The sequence below is a fragment of the Dromiciops gliroides genome, chromosome 2 (assembly GCF_019393635.1).
Source record: "Dromiciops gliroides isolate mDroGli1 chromosome 2, mDroGli1.pri, whole genome shotgun sequence".
NCBI classification, from domain to species: Eukaryota; Metazoa; Chordata; class Mammalia; order Microbiotheria; family Microbiotheriidae; genus Dromiciops; species Dromiciops gliroides.
In genome coordinates this window covers 46,356,030-46,382,216 of record NC_057862.1, presented here as the reverse complement: position 1 = coordinate 46,382,216, position 26,187 = coordinate 46,356,030, and the positions used below count along the sequence as shown (strand labels likewise).

Below are 26,187 nucleotides of genomic sequence, written 5' to 3'. Positions count from 1 at the left end.
ATGGCAACCCGAGAGCCGCGCCGGCTTCATGAATATTCCGGGGCTCAGGAGCGGGAGCGCTGCCGCTGCCGGAGGGCGCTCCCGGGGAGGTGGCCAGTGATGTAAGCCCGGCGGGCCGCTCGGCTGCAGCGTGCGCCCCGGGGTGGCCCAGGAGGGAGGAGGGGGAGGGGACACCTCGGAGGAAGAGGAGGAGGAGGGAGCAGGGAGAAGAGGGTGGAGGGGGCCGGGCTAAACCACCGACAGACGGACGAACCGACGGACGGACAGACCAGGCCGGTCAGGCAGACGGAGCGGCGGCAGCGGCTGGCAGAGCGCTGGGCTGTGTGGGGCCGCCCCCCTCCCTCCTCCTCCTCTTCCTCCTCCTCCTCCTCCTCCTCCTCCTCTTCCTCCTCCTCCCCCTCTCCTCCTCCTTCTCGCCGCGTCTGCGCTGCCCATGCCCGGTTGCCGGTCTCCGCGGCGGCGCCTTTTGTTCCCCGTGGGGAGGCGGGGCGCCCCTCCGCAGCCGGGCTGCCCGCCGCGCCCCTGAGCGCCGCACGTTGGGGCGGCTGGGGGACACCCCGCCCCGAGCCCCGCGCCACCCCCGCCCCCAGGAAGGGGGCGCGGCGCAGCGGGCCGGCCCGGCGGCGGGCAGGCGGGCAGGCTGCCTCCCTCCTTCTCTCTTTCCCTCCTGCTTTGCTCTCCTCCCTCCCTCACGGAGCCTGCGGACGGACGGGCATGGTCGGCTGAGGGAGGCGGTGGCGGCGGCAGCGGCAGCGGTAGCGGCAGAGGAGGGCATGTCCCTTGCGGGAACCCCAACCCCCTGAGTCGCCCGCAAGGGGGTCCCCCCTCTGTCCCCTCCCTCTCCAGGCGCCATGGACAAGCTGCCGCCGTCCATGCGCAAGCGGCTCTACAGCCTCCCGCAGCAGGTGGGACCCAAGGCTTGGATCATGGACGAAGAGGAGGACGAGGAGGAAAGTGACAAGGACACCCGCAGGAAGAGCATCCGCCTCCGGCCCCTGCCCTCGCCCTCCGCGGCTGCGGGCGGCGGGGAGCCCCGAAGCGCGGCCCCAGGCATCATGGAGACCGAGGTGGGCAGCCGCGGCGGCGGCGGGGGCAGCGCGGCCAAGTCCAGCACCAACGGGGACTGTCGGCGCTTCCGAGGTAGCCTGTCTTCGCTGACCAGCCGAGGCGGCGGCGGCAGCGGTGGCGGCGGTGGCGGCACCAGCGCCAGCAGCGGCGGCGGCGGCGGGAGCGGCCACCTGCGAGACTCGGCGGAGGAGAAGCGCCTCATCGGTGAGGGCGATGCGTCCCCCTGCGAAGACAAGAGCCCCCCGGGCCTGGACGGGGAGCCGGAGCCCCCCGAGCCCCTCGGGCAGTCCCCGATGCCCTCCTCCTCTGCCGAGCAGCCCTCCGGCTCCTCTGCCACCTGCATCAAAGTGGAAGGAGGGGCGGGGGGCGACCAGATCGTCCCTGACGATGAGGCGAGGCTGGGCCAGGCGGGCTTCATGCAGCGCCAGTTTGGAGCTATGCTCCAGCCAGGGGTCAACAAATTCTCCTTGAGGATGTTCGGCAGCCAGAAGGCCGTAGAGCGCGAGCAAGAAAGGGTTAAATCGGCCGGTTTTTGGATTATCCATCCTTACAGTGACTTCAGGTAAGAAGGACAGGGGCCCAGCCCTACTCCCCCCACCCCGCTTCGGCACACTTCTCCCCGCCATCTATCCCCCTAGCCTGGCTTTTGGCTGAACCAACTTTTCTCTTTCCTCAGTGGGTTGGGAGAGAAGCCTGCACCATCAGAGCTTCTGATGTATCCAGGGAACTTTTCTTGCATGTCTGCCCCGCTCCCTTCCCCCAGCCCTTCCCTGGCCCACAGCCACAGGGTAGCACTGGGGCCAGGACAGAGCATGGGTGGGGAAGATGCCCCGAACGAGGAGAGGATGGCGGATTAGCAGAGCCGAGCCCACCCAGCGGTTTTCAGTTGGCAGCTCTGTCTCTGCTGCCCAGCCTTGTTAAGGCCCTAGTGATCTGGACACTAGGGGCTACATCCCCATGAGGCCTACAGAGTTAAGAGAGACAGGTCCAGTGAGAACTGCAGCAGCAGTGACTGCACTAGCACCAGGTCACAAAGCTTATTGGGGAAACAGGGAAAGGTACCACTACTAACTCTGCAGGGTATACTGACCCTAGGGCTTTAGAGACTCAGAGAAGTTTATTCGTGGGGTATCAGTGGGGAGGGGGGGCTATGACTCAGACCCCCAGGGAATTGCACACCTGCTCTTGGGGGGGGGGGGAGACTGTCTGCCAGGGGAGCCACTGAATAATTTGAGTAGTGGAGCTGATGTGGTGCTGTAGATGGTGTGATAGCCAGGACCCCAGGGAAATGAGGCTACACCTACCTGCATCCCAGACCTACCCTAGCATCACATCAGGCTGTGAGCTCAGAGCTTCTTGGCTAGTTAGGTCCAAAGGAAGCAGGGCTGAATGACCTTGCCTGATGTGACCAGCAGGATACCTGGCTCCCTGATGGGAAGAAGCTGTCTCAAGAATTGAGGAGCATTCTGGACATCCCATGACTCCCAGTTCCTGATGCCCCAAATGGCCACAGAGATTGGTCTCAACCCCGGGGCAGTACTTGGCCTCCAGTGGTTTTTGGTGATGATGAGTACAAGGTTTCCCTTCCCCAATATCATCCCCTCCGTTCTCTGTCTGAGTAGCCAAGTATCCATCAAGTCTGGTGGGATGTTTCCTGAAAAGTATAGACTGTCTATTGATTCCAGGTCCTGGTGCTGGCCAGCTGAGGTCAGGAAAGCATCTGCTCTGGACATTTCAGAGTCTCTGGATGGGTTTGGGGCACCAAACTGTGCAGGGACATTTCCCTGCTTTAGTGGGGAATAGGAGGAGCAGCCTGACTAGCTTTGAGCCTGGAACTCCTCAACATTGCCTTTTCTGACTTCTTTTTCTCTCCCTCCCTCCCTGTCTTGTCTGCCTATCTTAATGAGCACTTTCTCAGCTTAGAGCCTTCTTTGCAAACTCCAGGGAAGCCAGGTTTGTAATGAGAGCAAAGACATTTTTTATCCAATGAGCGAGATTTCTCTTGCTGGGAATGTCCAGTAAAGCCACATTCTCTGCTTAAAATAGGCAGTGAGCAGGGACCTCTTTGTATTTTTGGGACTGCTTGCCTCTACCATTCTCCCCAAAGCGGGGAGAGGGGAGATCAGTGATCCGCAGGGCGGGCCAAGCAAACAGTGGCAAATGCCAAGTGGTGTGGCAAAGCCCCAGGGTTTCCTGAGACACTGCCACGTGCCACCTTTGGCTCCCCAGTGCCACCCTCTCATCATATGACAGGAGCAAGCTTGTGAGAGAAGGTGGCAGGGCTTGTGTTTAATTGGGTTGCTTGGTTGATGATGCCTTGGGTATCTTTGTACCATTTTGACCTCTGAAAGGAATCACAGATACAAGAGGAGGGTACTAGAAAGAGTGGCAGGGAAACACTGACTGTGACTCTGAGAAGCAGTCTCAGCCCAAAGGCCCCAAATTGTGACCACAGAACCTTTACCTAGCTACCAGCCCACCTGCCCAAGAACATTTTTATTTTTTTGGGGGGGCTATTGCAGGCTGACCTTATTCATGCTCATGCATATGTGTATTCATATTTTGATCAACCAGTAAGCATTAATTAAGCACCCAGAGTGTACCCATTTTTATGAACTTGGTTACACACTTTTCCTGGTTTTTTTTTCCCCACTTCTCATCTATCCAACTACCTCCCCCCTTCCATATAAATATACCTTCTGAAAGACTCTCCTCATCCAGTATATTGAAGACTCAGGACCTGGTGGTCAGCCCCAAACTCTTCTCCTTTGATCCCTTCTTATGCCCAGATTGCCTGCCTATCTAAATCAAATGAGATAATGTATGTAAAGCAATTTGCAAACCCTAAGGCACCATATAAACTCAAACTATTCTTGTCCATTGATCCATTTGCCTGTCCTTTACTCCTGCAGTGAAACCTCCATGACCACAGGACTCCTGGGAACAGGGCAAGGGAAAGAACACGTCCAGGTTTATGAACACCAGCAAGACAGGAACAAGTAGGGTCTTTCTGAAATAGTTAATTAGGGCTCTGAGTTTGGAGTTGAAAGCCCCAATTTCTCCATATCTTGGGAGAGAGTAGAAGAGAAATGTTTAGGGTTCTGCTTCACTGCCACCTTCTCTAGCCAGACTAGCCACTCACATTTCTATATCAACCTTAAGGTTTTCAAGGTGCTTTTCTTGTTAGGCTTATTAAGTATGATTATCCCCATTTTATAGAGGAAGAGACTGAGTCTCAGAGCCATTAAGCAATTTGCCCATAGTCATGCAGTTAGTGAGCTGGGATTTGAATCTAAGTCTCCCTGGTCCCCCCCACCCCCACTCTATAATACTGAAAAGCCCTCCAAATGTTGGGCTTTCTCATGGGAGTAGCTCAACCTCAGAGGTCCTGGGCACTGAAAAATTCTTGGCCATGCTTCTGTGATCTTTAAGACTCTTTTACCATCCGCCCCAGCCCCCTCTGTGTCCTAGTCACTGGACTTTATTCCTGGCCCATGGTTGATTGCACCCCAGCACAACTCCAATGTACGCATCCCGCATCAAGATTTATGAAAGCACTTTCTGTGGAAAGTTGGAGATTTATTCATAATTTTGAACAGGGAGGAAGCATTGATCCAGCAGAATTGGTTTAATAAAGAAGAGCTGGCACGCCATGATAGATTGGGTTTGTGGTTTGGAGTTCAGGCGATCTGTGGCAGCTGCTGTTTCCAGCATCAACAGCTCCCTGGAGAGTGACTAAGGTGTGCATTAACAGAGGCCTGGATCGGTGTGAAACTCTGAGGGCCCAGAACACTCTCAGATGTGGCTCCAGATCCTCTTTTCCGGGGCTGTTTGGGTCTTTCCCTTGTTATGAACCTTTCTTCCCACTGGCTCAGTTAGCACTTTCTTCTGTTGTTGGTCTGTTTAAAGGGAGACCTTCCCTTCCTCCTGCTTTTTTTTTTTTTTGGTGGGGCAATGAGGGTTAAGTGACTTGCCCAGGGTCACACAGCTAGTAAGTGTCAAGTGTCTGATGTCGGATTTGAACTCAGGTCCTCCTGAATCCAGGGCTGGTACTTTATCCACTACACCACCTAGCTGTCCCCTCCTGCTTTTTAAACTTTTTTTTTTTCTAAGGAAAATGGGCCTGATATTTTGGTTTCCAGATGCTTTCTACCCCACTGGCTTTTCCCTTTATTCCTACTCTGCCCTTTCCAGGCCCTGGCAGGATCCCTAGCTCCAACAGATACTGGGTGGTAACATTCAGGAGAATTAGGGACAATGTACCCCCTGGAGACCATAGACAAATGGAACAGACATTCAAGGTATTCTTGAGAGAGACAGAGACAGAAATGAGAGAGACGAGAGACAAGAGAGAGACACACAGAGAAAGAGACAGAGAGAAAGGGAGAAGAGAGAGAAAGACAAAGACAGAGAAAGGGAGAGGAGAGAAATACAGACAGACAATGACAGAGAGAAAGGGAAAAGAGAAAGAGAGAAAGACAGAAAAAGAGGAGAGAAAGACAAAGACAGAGAGAAAGGAAAGGAGAGAGAAAAAAGACAGACAGACAGAAAGACAGGCTGCTGCACAGAAGCTAAGCTGACCTTAACAAATATTTAGTTGTAGGGGTGTTTGAATCATTGAATCACTGAATACATTTTATTAGTAATGCTTATTGAGGATCTGTGTGGATGTATGTGTATATCTGTATGCTTATGATGCAAATATGCTTATGTCTCCCCAAGTATCTGTGTACCCATGTCTGTATGTGCCTGAGTGTCTAAGTCTGTGTGTATCTATCTGGGCACCTGTGTCTTTGTTTGCTTCTATCTGTGTGTGTGTGAACCTACATTTGCCTGCATATTTATGCCTGGATCCATGTGTGTTTACACGTGTTCCTGAGTCCTTGTGTGTGTGTGTGTGTGTGTGTGTGTGTGTGTGTGTCTGTGTGCTTGCCTGTATATTACCTCCCAAGAAGGTCACAGGGCAGACTACAAGGAGGGCCAGCTTCTTCTGGCTGTGACTTCCTGCAGAATTCCCTACTTGATGCTTTTGTTTATATTCTAGTGCTTGGTGTGGAAGGGGATGCTTGGGGAATCTCCCTGTGGGTAATGAGGGAGAGGCAAGCAGCCTGATTTTTCATACTCAGTCAACGAGCATTTGTTAAGCACTAATTATGCACCAAGCACTATACTAATTGCTGGTGATACCAAGAAAAATTCAAAAACTGTCCCTGCCCTCAAGAATAATACTTTTTAAACAATTTCTGCAGCCATAAAATGTAAATAATAATACCTATTTCTCAAAGTTGGTATGAAGATTAAATAAGGTATTATTAATAAAGCACTCATGAAGCCTGGCACATAGTAGGTACTTAATAAATACTTATTTCCTTCCTTCTTAGCCTGAGGTCCATGAAGTTGTTTTTAAAAAGTATTTGGTAGCTCTATTTGACTATAATGGGGTTCCTTTGTCATCTTACATGCTTTATTTTATGCCTTTAAAAAACATTGTTCTGAAAAGGGCCCAAAAGCTTCACCAGACAATGCCCAAAGGATCCAGGACACACCAAAATGAAGAACCCCTGGACTGGGTAAAACAAATGATAATCATCACTGCCTTCACTTTCAGGGCAGAACAGACACTTTTTGTCCCTGGTGCTTCTGGAATAAATGCTTCACCTGAGGTCGTTATTTCCTTCCATTGGAAAACGAATGTTTTCTGTCCTCGTGAGTTAAGGCCAGAGTTCTTCAGGAGGTTCTCGGAAAGAGGCATCCTCAGCCAAATAGAGGAAATTGAATATGGCAGGGAAGGGGGCCCTCCCTGCCTTGGTTTCTTGTGAGTTCTAGCCCCTTCTCGACCCGGTGATCTGGGAAGAGAGAATGACTTCATGAGTTCCTGCTGTGGCCACCTACTACCTGCCTTTAATCCAGGCATCGTCCCCTGGTTCCTCATCCCCTTTATCCTTTCTCTCTTAGCTCTGTCTTCAAAAGGAGGGAAACGTTGGTTACTAATCTTTCAGAATCACTGAGGGCCCTGGAATCTTTTTGTAGTATTGGCCACCAAGGGTCAGCAGTACAGACCATGGGCTGGAGTCAGGCAAGAGCGTGGGTTGTAGTTCTGAGGTCTGGGTCCCCCTTGTCAGGGTGATAGTAGAGGAAGGTGGAAGAGTAGGGATCCTAGGGAATAAGGCACCATTTTCTAGCTATTTCTGGTTCTTTTTTACTCATCTCCTCCCTGAGATATCCTGGAAGTAACAGTGTAGGGAGAATGTATCACATCTGGGTTCTATTGCCCATGGGCTGGAACCCTTGAAATAATCCAAACAAGGAGGAAGAAGGGAAAGAGGAAGATGGGGAAGGGGAAAAGAAGAGGAGACAGAGGAAGAGGAGGAAGAGGCTGGTTGCTGATCTCATCAGGCTGAATGGCCAAATATGGCCAACAGTCAGTCAGTCAACAGACATTTATTAAGAACCTATTATGTGGGGTGACTAGGTGGCGCAGTGGATTAAGCACTGGCCCTGGATTCAGGAGGACCTGAGTTCAAATCTGGCCTCAGACACTTGACACTTACTAGCTGTGTGACCCTGGGCAAGTCACTTAACCCCCATTGCCCCGCAAAAAAAAAAAAAAGAACCTATTATGTGTCAAGTGCTTTTGGGGAAGGGGAAAGGAACCATTTCTCAGGCTTCCCAGTATTCCTGGGAGTCACCAGCAGCGTGGGTTCAAAGCCTCCAAGATGGAGCAGACAGTCAGCTACAGAGCTGGGGACGGGGAGGAGGAAGAGAAATCGTGATGAAAAGGGGAATTCCAAGGTTAGCTGTCTGAAAGGTGCTGTCAGCCTGCTATGCCAGGCCAGCCCAGGCAGCTTTCTTGAGCACTGAAGACGTGCTAACCCTGGTCTCGGGGGATTGAACTGTCCATTTATTGTAGATTCCAGGCCAGACCTCCTGGAAAAGCCCATGCTGATACTTTCTGGGGGAGGTGCTTGAGACTCAGATGCCTGCGGATTGCTGACTGCATTCAGGGGCGCTCTGTGGCTTCTACACATGTGCATTTGCAGGGACTAAAAGGTGGGCTCTCTCGAGGGCAGCAACAGCTCAGAATTCAGAAGTCTTTCCTGAGCACTGAGGCTGCAGTTCTGTGCCAAGTACTGAGAGGGAATCTTGGCCCTTTGGAAGGCCACAGACTCCATGTTGATGGCCTTCTCTTTCCTTCCATTGACCTGACTCAGTTGCTGGCAGATACATTTCCTTAACTTTCATTTTGACCCTGTGCGGGTCCTGAATATCTGTGTCCAAGAGGATCAAGGTGCTCTGCCTGGTACCCCTGTACCATCATGAGGACTGTGTCTGTTTCTTTCTCTGGTCCATCAAGCCTCGCACCGCCCACTGTACACAGACAACTCTATTACAGTTTGCAACCTCCCCATCTATCCCATTCCCAGAACCTAGTTCATTCTTCACTCCTAATTCATTCACCCCTCACTTGGGGACTGACACATAGAGATAAAAATATTTTATTTTTTTTTCAAATAAGCATTTATTTTCTTTCCCTCCTACACTTCCCTCTCCCCATGGAAAAATAAGAAAACCAAAAAACAAAGACGCCTTTAACAAACATTCATAGTCAAGCAAAACAAATTTGTACGTTGGTCGTTTCCAAAGAGGAGGTTGGATGAGACGACCTTTGAGTTTTCTTCCATCTCTAGACCATCCTAGACTCCTGGGATTTGTAGGCAGAACTAGCTCCTTGAGTGTCAGGACTGTCTCTTGCCTCTTTTTGTCTCTCCAGTACTTAACACACTGCCTGGCAGTAGCAGGGGCTTAACAAATGTCTATTGAATGCATTGAATGAATGAATGAACTTCCATCTCTCTTGTTCCCAGTAGTTCTTATTGTTTGTTCTCTAGACCACATTGTAGGACTTAATTACATTCCTATCTGTTCTAACCAGAATGTGAGCTTCAAAAAAACCCAAACAAACAAACCAACCAACCCAAACCAAACCACCAACTTCTTTCCTTGTCTCCTCAGCTTACATAGTTGTGAACATATTGAGGCTCAGTTAATGTTTCTGAATTGAATTCTGTAGGCTGGACTGGGCCCCAGCAATCTGATAACATCAGCATCCTAGAAACTCAGGGTAATAAATGTCTCCCTCCCATTGGTCAGGGCTGCTTTCTGTCGAACCTCTGGCCAGCTCCCTGGATCAAATCCATCCTTCCAAGGCAAGAAGTGTTAATTAATGTTAGGAGTAGTGTGGCTGCAAGGTTCCCATTAATCAGTTAGGTTTCCTTTGACTGTGGCATCCCTTTGGTGTTTAGGAAGAATTGGAAAGTAAAGGAACCAAGGTGAGTGGGGTGGACGGTGGGTGGGTGGGAAGCGGGGAGAACAAGGCTGGGGTAGGCAGAGGGAGCCCCAGGGACATGCAGCGTTGGCATGAGATTTTGGAGAAGAAGTAGATATCGCCTTGGTGCCAGTGAGCCAGCCCAGAGGTGACACCAGGCACAGAGAGGAGTGCCGAGGTTTGGAGTGACTCTCCTGACAGCCGGAAGGGTGATAGCAGAATCAGTCATGATAGCCAGTCCCATTAGCAGTGATGGTTTTGTTGTTGTTTTTTTAATCAAAAATCCTACAATCTGCCCAGGCAGCTTAAGGCTGAGAGAGGAAATGTAGCCCTGATATGACAGCCCTTGAAGGGTTCCCCCCCCTGCCCTCCCCCCATAAATCGCTCACTCATCTTCTGCCCCTCCCACTCCCAGGCTGAAGAGATGAGCTAAGAGAAAACCATGGCATCTCCCAGCATTCAATCATTGGTTACCCGCCCCCACCCCCACTCTAGTGAACACTAGTGACTAGTACTGTCCTAGGCACCGTGGGGGGAGCGACAGGAAACTGAAGACCCAGACTCTGACCTCAGGAAACTTATGTTCTAGAGAGAGTAGACAGAACATTCACACAAAAACATCTCAAGGGCCCTTAAAAAGCTGCCTATAATCAAGTGCCAATTAATGTTAACGGTGTTCAGACAGCTCCTGCTTTAAGCAAAGCTGACATAAGAAGTGCAGAATTTCCAATCAAGATAAATTACTGTGTATGGGGTGGGGAGAGGGAGGAATCCTTCACTTTACAGAAGGATTCACCCCAGGGTTCCTTTGGGGGGGGCAATGAGGGTCAAGTGACTTATCCAGGGTCATACAGCTAGTGTGTGTCAAGTGTCTGAGGTCTGATTTGAACTCAGGTCTTCCTGAATCAGGGGTGGTGCTTTATCAATTGTGCCACCTAGCCCCCCAGGATTCCTTTAAATAACAAATTCTTGTAGTGAATTTATGACACAGGGTAATTTATTAAAAATTCTATGGACTCATTAGGGCATTAATGCTGAATGGATGAAGAAAAAAGGAGAGAATGTTCTGCTGGGATTAATCAGGGAGAGCTTCCTGGAGGAAGGAGCTTTCATAAAGAGAATTCTCCTTGTTGTCAAGTCAGCCAATAAGCATTTATTAAGCACCTCCTATCTGTGCCAGGCACTGCACTAACTCTTGGGATACAAAGAAGGGCAAAAGATTTTCCCTGCCTTTTGGAATTCACAGACTAATATTTCATTGTTGTTACTGTCCTGGGCTTGACTTATTTGAAGGATACACAATGGGGAGTGAGGGCATCTGCAGCAAATTTTATCACGCATAAGATGGGTTAATATTGGCATTCCCCCCCCCCTTCCCTCTCAGTATGGAAATTACCTCTTCAGAAAAGGAGTTCTGTAATTCTCCGTCTTGGAGAATTACCAAGGGCACTAGAGAGGCTAAGTGACTTGCCCCTGATCATAGAGTTAGTATGTATCAGAAGCCAGACTTGAACTCAGGTCTTTCTGACACCAAGGTTTGGCATTAGCCTCTGTGTCAAATGGCCTTCAGTTTTAGGAGAGAGTTGAACAACTGTGTGAGTTCTTGTACCTTTTGTCAAGTTCAACCATGTCTCCTTGTTAAATCTCAGTGGCTTCCTATTACCTCCAAACTCCTCAGCTTGGCACATAAAACCCTTCACAATCTGACTCCATCTCTTCTTTCCAGGCATATAACATGTTAACTGCCCTTGATACATTCTACATTCAAGTCAGACTGGTCTAGCGCTGTCCTATGAACTCAGCAGTCCTTGTCCCACCCATATGCACACACAATGGTCTCTGCTTCCTAGATTTCTTAGTTACACCTCTTAGAAATGCCTGATTTTTTGTCAAGTTTCTCTATTTATGGGACATCTCATGGGCAGCTTTTACTGATCTCTTTGGTATTAGTGCTTCTACTTTTCCCCTCCTCTTCCAATTATCTATTTTCTTCCTTCCTTCCTTCCTTCCTTCCTTCCTTCCTTCCTTCCTTCCTTCCTTCCTTCCTTCCTTCCTTCCTTCCTTCCTTCCTTCCTTCCTTCCTTCCTTCCTTCCTTTCTTTCTTTCTTCTTTCTATCTATCTTCTATGTATCCATCCATCTATTTTCTCTGTTTATATGTTGATATCGCCCCCTCCCCCTAGTATTACCCCAATTTTTGAGGACATGAGGAATTTTTAATTTGTCTTTGTGCCGTTAGCACCTAGCACAATTCCTCCCCCACAACAGGGGCTTAATAAATGCTTGTTAAACTGGTTTGTCCCCAATAAACAATCTAAGAATTATGTGATTCTTAGTACGTCTGCCTCTTTTCTTTTTTTGACTTTTCTTTAGATCCCTCATCTAGGGAGTAGAAAACCTTAATTCTCCCTCTGTGTGAGGAATGGAAAGAAGGTATAGGGACAGGAGGAATCTAGGTGTATCTATATGCCATGCAACTCACCCCAGATCCTGGGATTGATGGTTAGCTGTCCCTTTCTCCCCCAAGTCTTCCCACTAGAATCTTCGCAAAGTCCCATAGTCTTCCCAAAGACTATAAAGGGAGGTACTCACTCCAAGCTCCTTTGTCTTTTTTACATTCTAATTGCCCACCACATCTCCCTAAAACTCTGCCCTGACCCCCACCAATCTCACACACTTTCAGTCCCTCTCCATCTCAACTCTCTTCTTAACCCAGGTGAAAAGTCTGTAATGTCTTCTATTGATTAATCACCTTGCTTTGAGTCCCAGCACTCTTTCCTTCCCTCCCTCTTCCACCTCCACTCACCAGGGGATCCACCCACAGTCCTCTATGAATTGATTGGGATGCAACACAAGTGATTCAGGACTCCTCTTTAAGAGAGGCCATGGATGTACCTTGCCTGCCCCACATTTGGGTCAGCATGCAAAGATGTATGCAGGGAGTGCATTCCTGATTTGGAGAGGCTTAGGTAGAGATATCTGTTCACAGTCCCCTCATTTACCCCTCTTTGTACCCTAGACCCCCTTCAGAAGCCTTGGTTGGTGTGAACACCTCTAAATTATGAACTACATTTTGCTGGAGGCTTGAAGACAACTCCTGATTGATGACAGCATTCACCATGTACAAAACTCCTCACTCTCCATTAGACTCTAGGCTCATGATCACAGAATCTCAGATTTGGAAGGGACCTTCCCTAATCCCTTAAGAATGGTTAGCGGGTTCTGGTTAACCTGAACTCAAGGTGAAAATGGAGACATAATAGGATGGTAAGTATATTAAAGAAACGAGGCAAGGAAACAATGAGAACAATAGACAACAGAATAATAGAACAATGGGAGAATGGGCGGATTTGCTCTTAGCAAAACATCTGACACTCTCTCATGCTATTCTTATGGAAAAGATGTGGACTAGATAAAAAGGCAATTAGATAGACTCAGAATCATTTGAATAGCCAGTCCTGAAGAGTTGGCCATTAATGGTTCCACTACCTTGAAAGGAGGTATTTAATGGAGTGCTCCAGGATTTAACCTGACCCTGTGCAGCTTGATATTTTCATCAATACTTGGGCATAGATGGATGACTTGCTTATCAGATTTTCAGATGACACAAGCCTGAGAGGGATAGCTAACACACTGGCTGACAGTCAGGATTTTAAAAAGATCTTGACAGAACCAAACAATGATAAGATGTAATAGGGACAAAATGCAAAGTCTTACATTTAGGGCTTCACAAGTACCAGATGAGGGAGATAGCAGATGGGATGGCTGGATAGCAGTTTGCCTGAAAAAGATCTTGGGATTTTAGTGGACTACAAGCCTGAAGTATGATATGAAATGCCAGAAAGCTAATATAATTTTAGGTTGGATCAAGGAAGGCATAGTATCCAGGATCAGGAATGTGAAAATCTTGACAAGCACTGTCCTGGACAGACGGCATAAGGAATGTCGGGTTCCTTCTTGGCACGGCATTTTAGAAAGGGCATGGGTGAGCTGGAGGATGTTCAGAGGGCAGCCAGAATGATGAAGGTGTTTGGAAGGCTGTCATGTGGACAAAGGATTTAGTTTGTTCTATTTCACCCCAGAGGATGAAGCTTGGAACACCTAGCACAGCTAGATGGTATAGTCAATACAGCACTCAGCCTGGAGTGAGGAAGAGTTGAGTTCAAATCTAGCCAAAAACACTTATTAGCTGTGTGAGCATGGGCAAATTACTTAACTGCTGCCTGCCTCAGTTTATTCATCTTTAAAATGGGGATAATAATAGCCCCTACCTTCCCAACTTATTATGAGGCTCAAATGAGTTAATATTTGTAAAGTGCTGGACAAATCTTAAAGTGTTTGTTATTATTAATGAGGAGCAATGAGCAAAAGTTGCAAGGTGATAAATTTGGTCCTTACATCAGGAAAAATTTCGTAACAGAGCTGTGTTCAAAATTAATGGGTCTCAGGGGCAGCTGGGTGGCACAGTGAATAAAGCACCGGCCCTGGATTCAGGAGGACCTGAGTTGAAATCCGGCCTCAGACACTTGACACTTACTAGCTGTGTGACCCTGGGCAAGGCACTTAACCTTCATTGCCCTGCAAAAAAAAGAAAGAAATCAGCGGGCCTCCTCTGAAAGTAGGTTCTTCCTCACTAGAGATCTTAAATTGAGGCGAGACAGCCACTTGTCAGGTACCATGTAGAGGGCATTCTTAAGGTATTGCCTGAGGTCCCTTGCAAATTAGTATCTAATAGGGGTGAGAGAGGACTAAGCACAATGATTATTGGTTTTGGATTTCAGAGAAAGGTTATATGAATGGGAGTGGGAGCAGGAAGTGAGACTGGAGATATGACCACCGGCGCACCAAGATTGAAACCAAAAAACCTTTTTCCTGCCTGCCAGGTTAGGCTGGCTGGGCAGCTCCAGGGTTAGTCCTGATGTGCAAATAGATAGTCAAGGGCCAGGGACCCTCCAGGAATTCAGAATGACTCAGGGTTGCAACACGCAAGATCATGATACAATTCAATTCAGCTCAATTCAATTCAATAGACATACACTTATTAAGTGACTGTTAAGTGTCAGGCACTGTACTTGGCACTTGGGATACAAAGACAAAGGGGAAAACAGTCTTGCCCTCTGGGGGAACTTACATTCTGTTAGAGGGAAGCAGTATGTACACAGATAAATATATACAAAATATGAGTTAGGGAGGGCAAGGAGAGCACTAACAACTCAGGGAAAAGACTTCTTCAAGGAGGTGGTATTTGGGCTGAGTTTGAAAGTGATTCAGAGGTTCTGAGAGGAAGAGATAATGGGAAAGATCATGCAGGTTTGAGGGACCACCTGCCTACCCAAAGGCATGGAGGTGGGAGATGGCATATAGAGGATACAGCAAGTTAGCCAATTTTCCTAGAATATAGAGTGTGTAAAAGGAATTTGGAATCAAGAGACATGGGCCAATTAGTGGAGGGCTTTAAATGTCAATGAGGAGAGTTTGGTTTTTTATTCCAGGGGTAAAAGGGAGCCATTGATGCACCTTGACCATAGGAGTGTTATGGTTTAATCTGTACTTTTGCAATATTAATTTGGCAGCTTGTGGAGGAAGGATTGAAGTGAGGAGAGACTGGAGGCAGGGAGACCAGTGAAGAGGCTATTGAATCTAAGTAAGAAATGATGAAGGGGGGACAGCTAGGTGGTGCAGTGGATAGAGCACTGGCCCTGGAGTCAGGAGGACCTGAGTTCAAATATGGCCTCAGACACTTAACACTTACTAGCTGTGTGACCCTGGCCAAGTCACTTAACCCCAATTGCCTCACCAAAAAAAAGAAAAAAGAAATGATGAAGGCCCAAATTATGGTGATTGCATATGGATAGGGAGAAAGTAAAATCAACAGAATTTGGCAATTGGATAAGGGGGTTGGGTGAAAGATAGGGAAGAGTCCATGATGACTCCTTGATTCTGGAAGACTGAAAGGATAGTGATAGCCTAGAAAAGAATAGGGAATTTAGGAGGAGGAACACGTTTTTCGGAAAAAATAATGAGTTCTACTTTTGACATGTGGAGTTTGAGGTGCCTATGGGACATCTAGGTGAAGATTTGGAATTGGGACTTAGGAGAGAGGAGAGAGATGCAGGCTAGATACACAGGTTTGCCAATCATCCCCATAGAGAAGGTTGTCAAACCCCACAGGGAGTGATGAAACTATAGCAAGAGAAGAAAAGAGAGGCTATGTCAGAGACTTCAGTATGTCCATACATGGCGGTGGGACATGGGTGATGTCCCTCTACCAAAGAGGAGACTGAGGAATAGTCAAACACATAGGAGGGTCACAGAGCCCCCTTGGCACAGGACAGATGGACACACAGAGACAAAGACAGAGCAAAAATCCAATTTTAGTCCATGTAAAGCTTCTTAAACTGTGGGTTGTGATTCCATATGGGGTTATGTAACTAAATGTGGGGGTCACAAAAAATTGGCAACAGGAAAAGGTTATGTATACCTATTTTATATACCTACTTACCTGGTGTCACATACAAATTTCTCAGGCGAAAAGGGATCACAAGTGGAAAAAGTTTAAGTCCTGATTTAGCGTATCTCAGTACTAGGGCCACACATAATAATTCCCAAGTAGACTAAGAGCTCCCTGAGGTCATGGATTTTAGGGTGATATAAAGGTTTAGTAGTTTCGTTTAGGGCTGGGCATATAATAAGAAAAATAAGCCCAGGTGCAGAGCTCTGCGCCCCTCTCCTACCCCTCTCACCCACCCAGGTCAGGGAAGCACCCAGCCTCCACATTTGATGGTATCAGCTGGGTGTGGTGCTGATAATTGGCTGTTCAATGATTTTATGTCTGTCTAAGCATTTCTCCTTGTGGGTGGATGTGTTATGTCTGTGTGAATGAGTCTTTCAGAAATGAATACATAACACAGGGGAATGGCTAATAATACATTGTCTTTTACGTCTTTGTCAGGGAGGATGCCCCAGCTCAGGAAGTCATATCCCAGCATCACAGGGAAGAGATACAGGGTAGAAACCAGTAGGAAATGAATGAGGCTCCTTGGAGGCTCACTCATTGACCAACCTCCTTCCTGGTAATGAGGAGATGAAGCCTCAGACTCTTCTTGGAGCCTGCTTCAGAAAGACAAAGCAGCATCCATTGGTGTGGGCGTATAGCTAGAAGCTCGGACTCCCAGCTCTGTAGCTAACTCACTCTGTGACCTTGGATAGATTCCCTAACCTTTCTGAGACTTGGCTTTCTTCCCCAGCTCTTGTGTGTGTGTGAGGAACATTACCACTGTCCTCTGACATCCAGGCTGAAAACATGGAGTTCACATCTGACTCCTCCTCCTCCTCCTTCACTCCCTGCCTTCGGCCAGTCACCAAGTCCTGTCAATTCTCCTTCATACCATCTCTCTGAGTCTTTTCATTCCCATATCTTTCACCCAACTCCATGACCTCATTGCTCTTAAGCCAGCCTCCAGCATCTTTCACAGCTCCCACCCTCAATCCATTTGGAGTATTGCAGGCATATTCATCTTTCTAAAGTGTGCTTTTCATCATGTCACTCCTCTGCCTAAGATTCCCTGTATTTATTCCAGCCTCTGGGGCTTTGTTTAGATTTTCCTTCTTCCTGGAATGCCTTCCTTTTTCTCAAGCCATTTAGTGGAAAGACCCCTACCTAGTTCTGGAGGTTGAGGACCTGGGTTCAAATCTCACACCTTTGACTTAATACCTGGATGACCTTAGGCAAGTGGCATTTCATCTCTGGGCTTTAATTTCCACATCTGTAAAATCAGGGGGTAGGATTCGATGATTTCTGTGGTCTCTTTTGGCTCTGAATCTATGATCTTCCACTCTTGAAATTCTAACCATCACTCCAGGCTTGTTCAGGTTTCGCCTACATCCTTCATCACGAAGCCTCTCTTGACTTTCCCAGCAGGTTTCTTTAGCACTTTGAGTCTGATACAACTTAGTCCTTAATTGCCATATTGGTACAAATATAGGCTAGCTCTGAATACAGGTCACATTAAGAGCTATAACTAGCACAAGGTGAATAGGGCTTTGCCCCAGGTTGCCAACACGGGGGAGGTTATGTTTCCTCCTCACATCAACCCATTCTTGTACATTGCTTCTCTAGTGGCATATTGTGGGACCATGCTGACACTTCTGCTCTAAGTGTCCTTTTCCTAAGATGTCCCTCTCACTTCCCCCAATGCGCAAGGTGGTTTGGGGAACCCCATCCTGGTTCAACCACCCCAGTAGTGGGTCACTTTTTGTGCTACTGCTATATCACCTTAGCAATACACTACTTCAGTTGAATTCACCCAGGCACAGTTAATGCTGATTATGGCTCTGGATATAACCCTAAAGTGGAATCTCATATACCATGGATTCAGGGATATAAGGGAGCCCACATGTCAGGCAGCCCATCCCATCACTTCGTTTTACAGATAAGGAAACTGAGGCCAGAGAATTAAAATTACTTGTCTAAGGTTACATGCTAACATCTATTTTAAAGTGTGTGTGTGTGTGTGTGTGTGTGTGTGTGTAGAGAAAGAGAGAGATATGGATAGATAGATAAGTAGGCTGATAAACAATAGATTGAAAATAGGTATATTAAGGAAGAAAACTAGACCTCTGATTTCATTGGTATAGGGAGTATGCAATTCCATTAATCCTTACTGAGGACCTTCTGTGGGCCCATTTCCGTGTAGAAGACAATGGGAGAATTCAGCTTCCTTCCTGATTTCCCAATGAGGGGGATTCTCCCTCTACCAACACAGTTTATCATAAAAACAATGCTACATAGCATTGTTTTTGTATGTGTCTGTGTTTTTTTTTTTTTTTTTGGTGAAGCAATTGGGGTTAAGTGACTTGCCCAGGGTCACACAGCTAGTAGGTGTCAAGTGTCTGAGGCCAGCTTTGAACTCAGGTCCTCCTGAATCCAGGACTGATGCTTTATCCACTGCGCCACCTAGCTGCCCCAGCTACATAGCATTATAGAAAGCTGCCTGGGCCCCTGAGAGGTTCAGTGATTTGTTCAAAGGTCACACAATCAGTATGTATCAGTGGCAGGATTTGAACCCTGGTCTTTCTGACTTTGAGACAAATTCTGTATCTGCTATGCCATGCTTCCTCTACTAAATTATTATTATATATGTGTATCCATACAAATATGTGTATGTATATATGGATATATAATATAGGTTTATACACACACACACACACACATATTAAGCATTTATTAGGTACCTACTATGTTCCAGGCAGTATGCTAAGTATTAGAAATCCAATGACAAAAATGAAACAATGCATTCACTCAAAGACATCTGTCAGAGGAAATAACATGTATACATATAAACAGATATAAATGTATACAAAGTAAATATAGGGTAATTTGAGAGAGAACATACATGTGTCTATGTATGTATAGATGCATGTATGTGTGTATGTATACACACATACACATGGTGTCCCAAAAGTGTTGGTGCAATTTTAAGCACCAGCCATCCGAGAGATCCCCTGTATATGCACAGATAGACAGACAGACAGATTGATGGACAAATGATTGTTAGGTGATAGAGGGACAAGCGGATGGCTGGATGATTGATAGGCAGATGATAGATAGATGATAGCTAGGCAGTTCAACAGACAGTAGATAAACTGAGAGCTCGGGTACACCTTGTCCAGGTGGTTTTCCAAGGGGCGCCTTCCCCAGCAGGGGCTGAAGGGAGGTGGCAGTGGTTGCTGCAGGCAGGCATTAGCATCCCTCTCCAGACTCTGCACTGTCTCTTCCCCAGAGAGACTAGAGATAGGCAAACAAAAGCCAATGGGAATGCACAGGCCCCCCCCTCGGATTTGGATGAGCCAGTTGCTGGCGGAGCATGCAGGCTCCATTCAGACCGGTCCGGTTATCCGGCTCGTGTTCCATCTCATTGTTTCTTGTCTGTGATGTTTGTTCCTCTAATCAGACTGTTGGTGCCTGGTGAGGGCAGGCAGGGAGATTCCTCCTTCTCCTGCCAGCCGGCTTCCTGTCTAGGTCCAAGCACGTGGGAGAGCATCAGTAAATACTAATGGACTTGCTTCCTTATCTAGAAAGAAGGATCAAAGCCTGAGCCCCTGCTCTCCTAACAGGGGAGGGGGTGGAGAGCATTTAGAGGAAAACCAGACCAGAACAGATAGAGGAGCAGAGTAATAAGAAGAATGGTGTTTTTTGGACGGGGCCTATATTTCATTGGCATAGGGAACTTATGGTGAGGAAACTCCATCTACCAGTGCGGACCAGCAGCTGCTCTCTAGCACAAACCCTGGAGCGTTTCTTGGAACATCATGAGGTCGAACGACTTGCCCAGGGTCACTTGGCCAGTTTGTGTACAAAGTGTGCCTCGAACTCAGGCACTTACTCACTCTGAGAAGGGTTCCCTAGCTACCATGCTATCCTGCCTCTCACTGCTAACAGTAACAAAAGTAACAACAAGGGGACACCTGGGAGGCGCAGTGGATAAAGCACCAGTCCTGGATTCAGGAGGACCCCAGTTCAAAGCTGGCCTCAGACACTTGACACTTACTAGCTGTGTGACCCTGGGCAAGTCACTTAACCCTCATTGCCCTGCAAAAAAAGGTAACAAAGCTGGTATTTCTGTTGTCCTTTGAGGTTTACATGGATAGAGGTAGAGAACTGGCCTCAGAATCAAGAGGGCCTGCACACATACTGGCTTGAACAAGTCAATTAACTGCTCAGAGATCTAGGCAAATCTCTAAGACTATCTATCAATTACTGGGAAGGTGCTGATCAGCTTTGGTGAAGGGAGTATCTGTCCTCTTCTGGGAGTTCCCTATAGGAATCAATTAATCAATAAACATTTATTAAGCACTTACTGTATGCCAGGGACTGTGCTAACTGCTGGGGATACAAAAAGACAGTCCCTGCCTTTGAGGAGCTTATAGTCCTACTGAGGGGAATGAAGCCACAGCACTTCCAAAGCAGTTCCCATCCATGGTCTCTTTTGATTCCACAGCAACCCCAACAGCATGGTATAGTGGAAGGAAAGATGGCCTCTGAGCTAGAATGACTAGGTTTAGGTCCTGCCTCTTATAGATATAGATTGTAGGACCCCGCGGGTAAGTCACTCAACTTCTCAATGCTCTAGACCAATTCTCTAAGACTATAAAAATATTGGGAAGATGGTGACCTGCATTGGCCCTACACTGGGCACTTCCTATACAGTGAAATCAAAGATGAGTTAAAGTGACTTAGCTGAATTCACATGGAGAGTAAGCAGCTGATCTGGGTGTCCACTGACTGCAATCTAATACTCTTTCTAGCATACTTATGAGCTTGTTTCTCATTATCAGGACTATTGATTAGGACAATGACATGGGAGAGAGAATTCAAAACATCTTGATTTTAAAGTTCCAGCAGGACCTTACAGGGAGAATTTGGGAGATACTTAAAGGATCTTATCTGCAGTACCTTCTCCAGCATTCCACAGCAGTGCCAGAGGGGAAGGGGTGGGAGAGAGACACAGGAAGGTATCAGGAGAATTGTCCAAAGTGCTCTCAAAAAAGATGAGCATTGATTGGCCAAGGCAAGACACTTGACACTTACTAGCTGTGTGACCTAGGCAAGTCACTTAACCCCCATTGCCCCGCAAAAAAAAAAAAATAGCTTCAGGTTTAAGGGACTGTGCAATTCAGTCAATACTTTATAGCCAACCAAAGGGCAGCTCTAGTGCTGTATGTATGCAAGTCCATTTAAATCAATCCATCATCAAGGCGTCTATTATATGCCCAGGCCTCCCTTACGATAATCCCCTTATACATTTGGAAGAAAGTGATTTGCCATCCCATCCTTGGGAGGCTCAATCAGGGGCCCCAGAAGGGAGCCATCCAAAGGATGGGATGGCAAATCACTTTCTTCCAAATGTATAAGGGGATTATCGTAAGGGACGGCCTGGGCATATAATAGACAGACGCCTTGATGATGGATTGATTTAAATGGACTTGCATACATAACAGCACTAGAGCTGCCCTTTGGTTGGCTATAAAGTATTGACTGAATTGCACAGTCCCTTAAACCTGGAAGCTATTTTTTTTTTTTTGCGGGCAATGGGGGTTAAGTGACTTGCCTAGGGTCACACAACTAGTAAGTGTCAAGTGTCTGAGGCCGGATTTGAACTCAGGTCCTCCTGACTCCAGGGCCGGTGCTCTATCCACTGTGCCACCTAGCTGCCCCCAAACCTGGAAGCGATTTCAAGGAATTTCAAGATGAGGATTCCCCATCCTGAAGACTATGACCAGTCTGATCCAGAGACAGGAGAGGTACTTAACCTGTGACTTCATTTATACAGGGAACTCCCAGATGAGTACACTTCCTTCACTGATGCAGGTTGGCACTGTCTTTGCAAGGTATAGTCTCAGAGAGTTGCCTAGAGCATCAAAAGATTAAGTGACTTACCCAGAGTCACACAGCCAGTACGTATCAGAGACAGGACTTGAACCTGGGGCTTACTGACTGAGATCAGTTCTCCAGCTGGGGCAATGACAATAATAATGACAGCTGACATTTATAGAGGGTTATGAAATTTACAAAGTGCTTTTATATACATTATTTTAAAATGATATGTATGAGCAGCTTCAGTCCCAAATCACCTTCTACCAGCTGTTCATGTACTCTCCAGGCTCTTCTTTCATGATAAGTCTTTGGGCAAGGAAACTTGTTGGACAGGCTGAAATAAGAAGGACAGCCAACTATTTCCTTAGCAGTAGTCAACTTTGCCTCAGTTTTGGTCATTCTTTGTCCCACTGACCCTCCTGTCTCATAAGATCTAGAAGAAGGGGGGCAGCTAGTTGGCACAGTGAATAAAGCACTGGCCTTGGATTCAGGAGGACTGAGTTCAAATCTGGCCTCAGACACTTGATACTAGCTGTGTGACCCTGGGCAAGTCACTTAACCCTCACTGGCCCTAAAAATTAAAAATTAAAAAAAAAAGATCTAGAGGAAGAATCCTTTACTTGTTGCTTCCTGCTGATATTTCCAGATCTTTCTTCTCCTTCCCTCCCTCAGTGACCTCTTTTATAAAGTCAAGGCATCCTAGTACTACCAGGGGGCATCTTCTTCCCTTACCTTCTACCTCATCCCTGGATGCCAAGGGCCCCCACTAGGCTTCTTGACTGCTCATATGACTTGGATGAAATGGAAGCGACCGATGATATTTCTTTCTATGAGATGGAGGACCAACTACCAGGCTAGTCATCTACCCTGCTATTGTCTCACAAGATCATCTGGACCATGGCAGACACTTCTACACCCCACTCCCACCCCATCCTCCACTGTATGACCTACTGATGTAACCCAGTGATCCAAGAGTCTTGTCATTGGTCCTGCTTCTGTATCCTTAGGACCTCTGGATCTTTCCATCTATTCTGTAGCCAAACTTTATGTGTTGTCTCTGCCCAATTAGTGTGTGTCTCACTTTTTCTATTTATATCCTTAGCACTTACAATAAGATTGTGTCCACTCCAATTAAAAAAAGATTTTATTCTTTGGTCTATTATAGATACTAATAGTAGTAGAAAATAAAAGTGACTCAGACAGTCCAGGGTACATAGTGCTTGGCACCCAGTAAGCAATTAATAAATGTTTTTTTTCATTTATTCATTTATTCACTCATTCACTCATTCATTCATTCATTCATTCATTCATTCATTCATTCATTCATTCTCTCCTGGTCCTTGTAAGGCAATGTAGTAGAGGACAGAATCGTAGGCGTTAGTGGACCTAGGTTCAAATTCTGTCTATTTTACTTGTTCTCTGAATCCCTTTGGACAAGTCATATGATAAGCTTCAGTTTCCTCACCCAGAAAATGACACGTTTGAACTAGATGGCCTGTAAGGTCCCTTCTGTCTTTAAATCTTTGATTCTATGATCTACCAATCCTGTCACCTTTATTAAACACATGATCATGATCTTCTTGTATTTGTCTTGCTTACTCTTTTCCCCTGCCAGCATTCTCAGATACTTCATGATCCTGTTAACACACTAACGTCTTGGTTCTGTGAACTTTTCAATTACTATGACTTCCATCTCTACTTCAGCCCACCTCGGTGGAGCATATCATTATTCTCAAGATCCAAAAATTCTAAAAGAACACCCTCTGACCACAATTACTTCATCCATTCTTCTCACTCCCTTAATACACCCAGACATGTTCTTTGCCCTCATCATTTACCTTTAGTTCCCCAGTTCCTCCCTATTCTCTCATCCATTAGGCCTGTCTGGCTTCACTAGCCTTTCTACCAGCAATTTCAATGATTTATCCTCATTTAGACTTGAATCTCTTGCCTGCTTGACTTCCGACTTTTAGTTAACCACCAAACCTTTTTAACTCCTACCATCTGCCTCATCTGCTCTCCTGAGTAGAACACCACTTCAGAAATCACAAAGCATTTAAACAGGCCTATCACAAAATTTATGCTCTCTGATCTCAGTGGGACCCTCACCTGCTACATGGCACTCCTTCTTCCCCATATCTTCTTATTCACTCTATTATAACCCCCACAACAATTTTTCCATACACTGTCCTCTTCCTTCAAGACCCCAACTCTGCACTCTTCTCTCTCACTTTTCCACAGATGACTCCATTCCCTACTTAGAAAATTGAGACCATCTCAGGTGATTCTCTTCATCTTTTCCCTTTATATCTCTAAACCACTCTGTTCTCACCTATTCTTTTCTCCTCTCCTCCATTCTCAGTGGATGAGGTGGCTTTGTTCCCTTCCAAAGCTAATCCTTCCACCTGTACACTTAGCTTGATATACCAGTTATCCCCTTTCTCTTGTGCATGTTGATCTGTCATTCTCTGTTAACTCCTTCTCCATTGCCTATCCAGGTTTGCCCATCCTAAAAAATCCTTTCTTTAATCCTGTCCTTGTCTCAAAACTACTGTCTTTCCCCCCACATCATCACCATACTTCTAGAAAGAGCTGCCTACATTGTTTTCTTTAACTTCAGCCATTTTACAATCTGACTTCTGTCTCCACCATTCTATTGACATTGTTTTCCTTAAAGTCAAGATCACTAATGACCCTCATGTGATCACCATGAATGGTGACCACTCTCCATTCTTTGTTCAAATGATCTTCATAGAATTGATCAACTGAAAGGGCCCCTCAGAGGCCACCAAGTCCAAACTGTACAGAAGGTTGGCATAAGAATCTCTTCTACTACATAGAATATACACTCTTTAGGCATAGAGATTGTTTTACTTGTTGTCCTTGTATTCCTTGCACCTAGTAGGGTGACTGGCACACAGTGGGTGCTTAGAAAATACTTATTGATTGATGAAAGTAGTCATCCAGCCTCAACTTAAAGGCTTCCTGTGTAGAGAAACTCATCACTACTACTACTACTACTACTACTACTACTACTACTACTACTACTACTACTACTACTACTTCTTCTTCTTTTCTTCTTCTTCTACTTTTTGCGGGGCAGTGATGGTTAAGTGACTTGCCCAGGGTCACACAGCTATGAACTCATTACTTCTTAGACCAATGCATTTCACTTTAGAAGAACTCTCATGGTTAGGAAGCTTTTGTTTTTATCAAAATTTGATTTTTCTTTGGCCTTTGATGTTTTGATCCCCTTTTACTTTTTGAAATGCTTTTCTCTCAACTCTTATGGCCCCAAATATCTTGCTCTCCTACTACTCTGACTACTTTTACTGGCCTTTCAGTGCTTCCTCTGACCCCTTCAATGCAGGTGATCCAAGAGCTCTGTTACTGGTCATCTCCTTGGCCTTTTAAAAGCCATAGGGTTTAGAGCTGGAGTGGACCTTAGCAGCCATCAGCTTGGACCCCCTCATTTTACACATGAGGAACTGAGGTCCAGCTAGGTAGAATGATTTCCCCAAAGTCATGCAGCTAGTAAATAGCAGAGCCAGGATTCTAATCCAGGTGCTCTGACTCCAAATCCAGTGTTCTTTTCACTACCCCACACTGCTCTGTTCTTTCCCTATACTCTCAGCTTTGGTGATCTCATTCATTCTCATGGCTTAATTATCACTCTATGCAGATGACTTCAAATCTCTGAATCTCTGCCCAACCTTCTTCACAGAGCTACAGTCCAGTATTTCATATGCCCTCTGGACTTCTCCATTTGGGTATTTTATTGGCACCTCAAAATCATCATCCCAAACTGAACTCAACATCTTTCCCTTAAAAACTCTTCTTCCTAACTTCTCTTCTTTTGCTGATGACACTACCATCCTCCCAATCACACAGGCTTAGAACCTTCTAAGCACCTTTTGAGTCTTCCTTCTTCTTCAGTCCCATAAACTATCATTTGCTAAGCCCTAATCCACTCTACTTAAATATCTCACATATGTCCCCTCTTTGAAATTCATGCTGCAAACTTAAAATACAGTAACCTCTTCATCACCTCTTACCTAAATTATTGTAATAGCCTCCTAGCTTGCCTTCCTGCTTCTAGTCAATTCCTTCTTCAATCCACATTGCTAGCCTAGACATCTTCCTAATGTACCATTCTGTTCACATCTCTCATCTACTCAAAATTCTCATGGCTTCCCATTCCCTACTGGCTTAAGTATCATTATCTTGGCATTCAAATTTTCTACAATGTGTTTCCAGACTCCTTCCCCATTCTTTCACATACTACTCAAGAATGTACAAAAAGGCATTTCAGGTTCAGCATGAACTAAAAAGACTGCATCTTTCCACTCCCTCCCCCAAATCCACCCCTTCTACCCAGCTTCTCTTTTTCTGGTCAGGGTACCAACATTGTTCTGACC

The 26,187-nt window shown here is 46.4% G+C and overlaps 1 protein-coding gene across 1 annotated transcript in view; it reads left to right on the top strand.

The window, feature by feature from the left end:
* Positions 1-702: 702 nt before the first annotated feature.
* The window catches only part of HCN4 (hyperpolarization activated cyclic nucleotide gated potassium channel 4), a 128,910-nt gene continuing 103,425 nt past the window's right edge, over positions 703-26,187 (top strand). Inside the window, exon 1 of the mRNA XM_043989716.1 lies at positions 703-1,630. Within this exon, the coding sequence (XP_043845651.1) occupies positions 852-1,630 (779 nt within the window). The 5' untranslated portion in view covers positions 703-851. The remainder of the gene's footprint in view (positions 1,631-26,187) is intronic.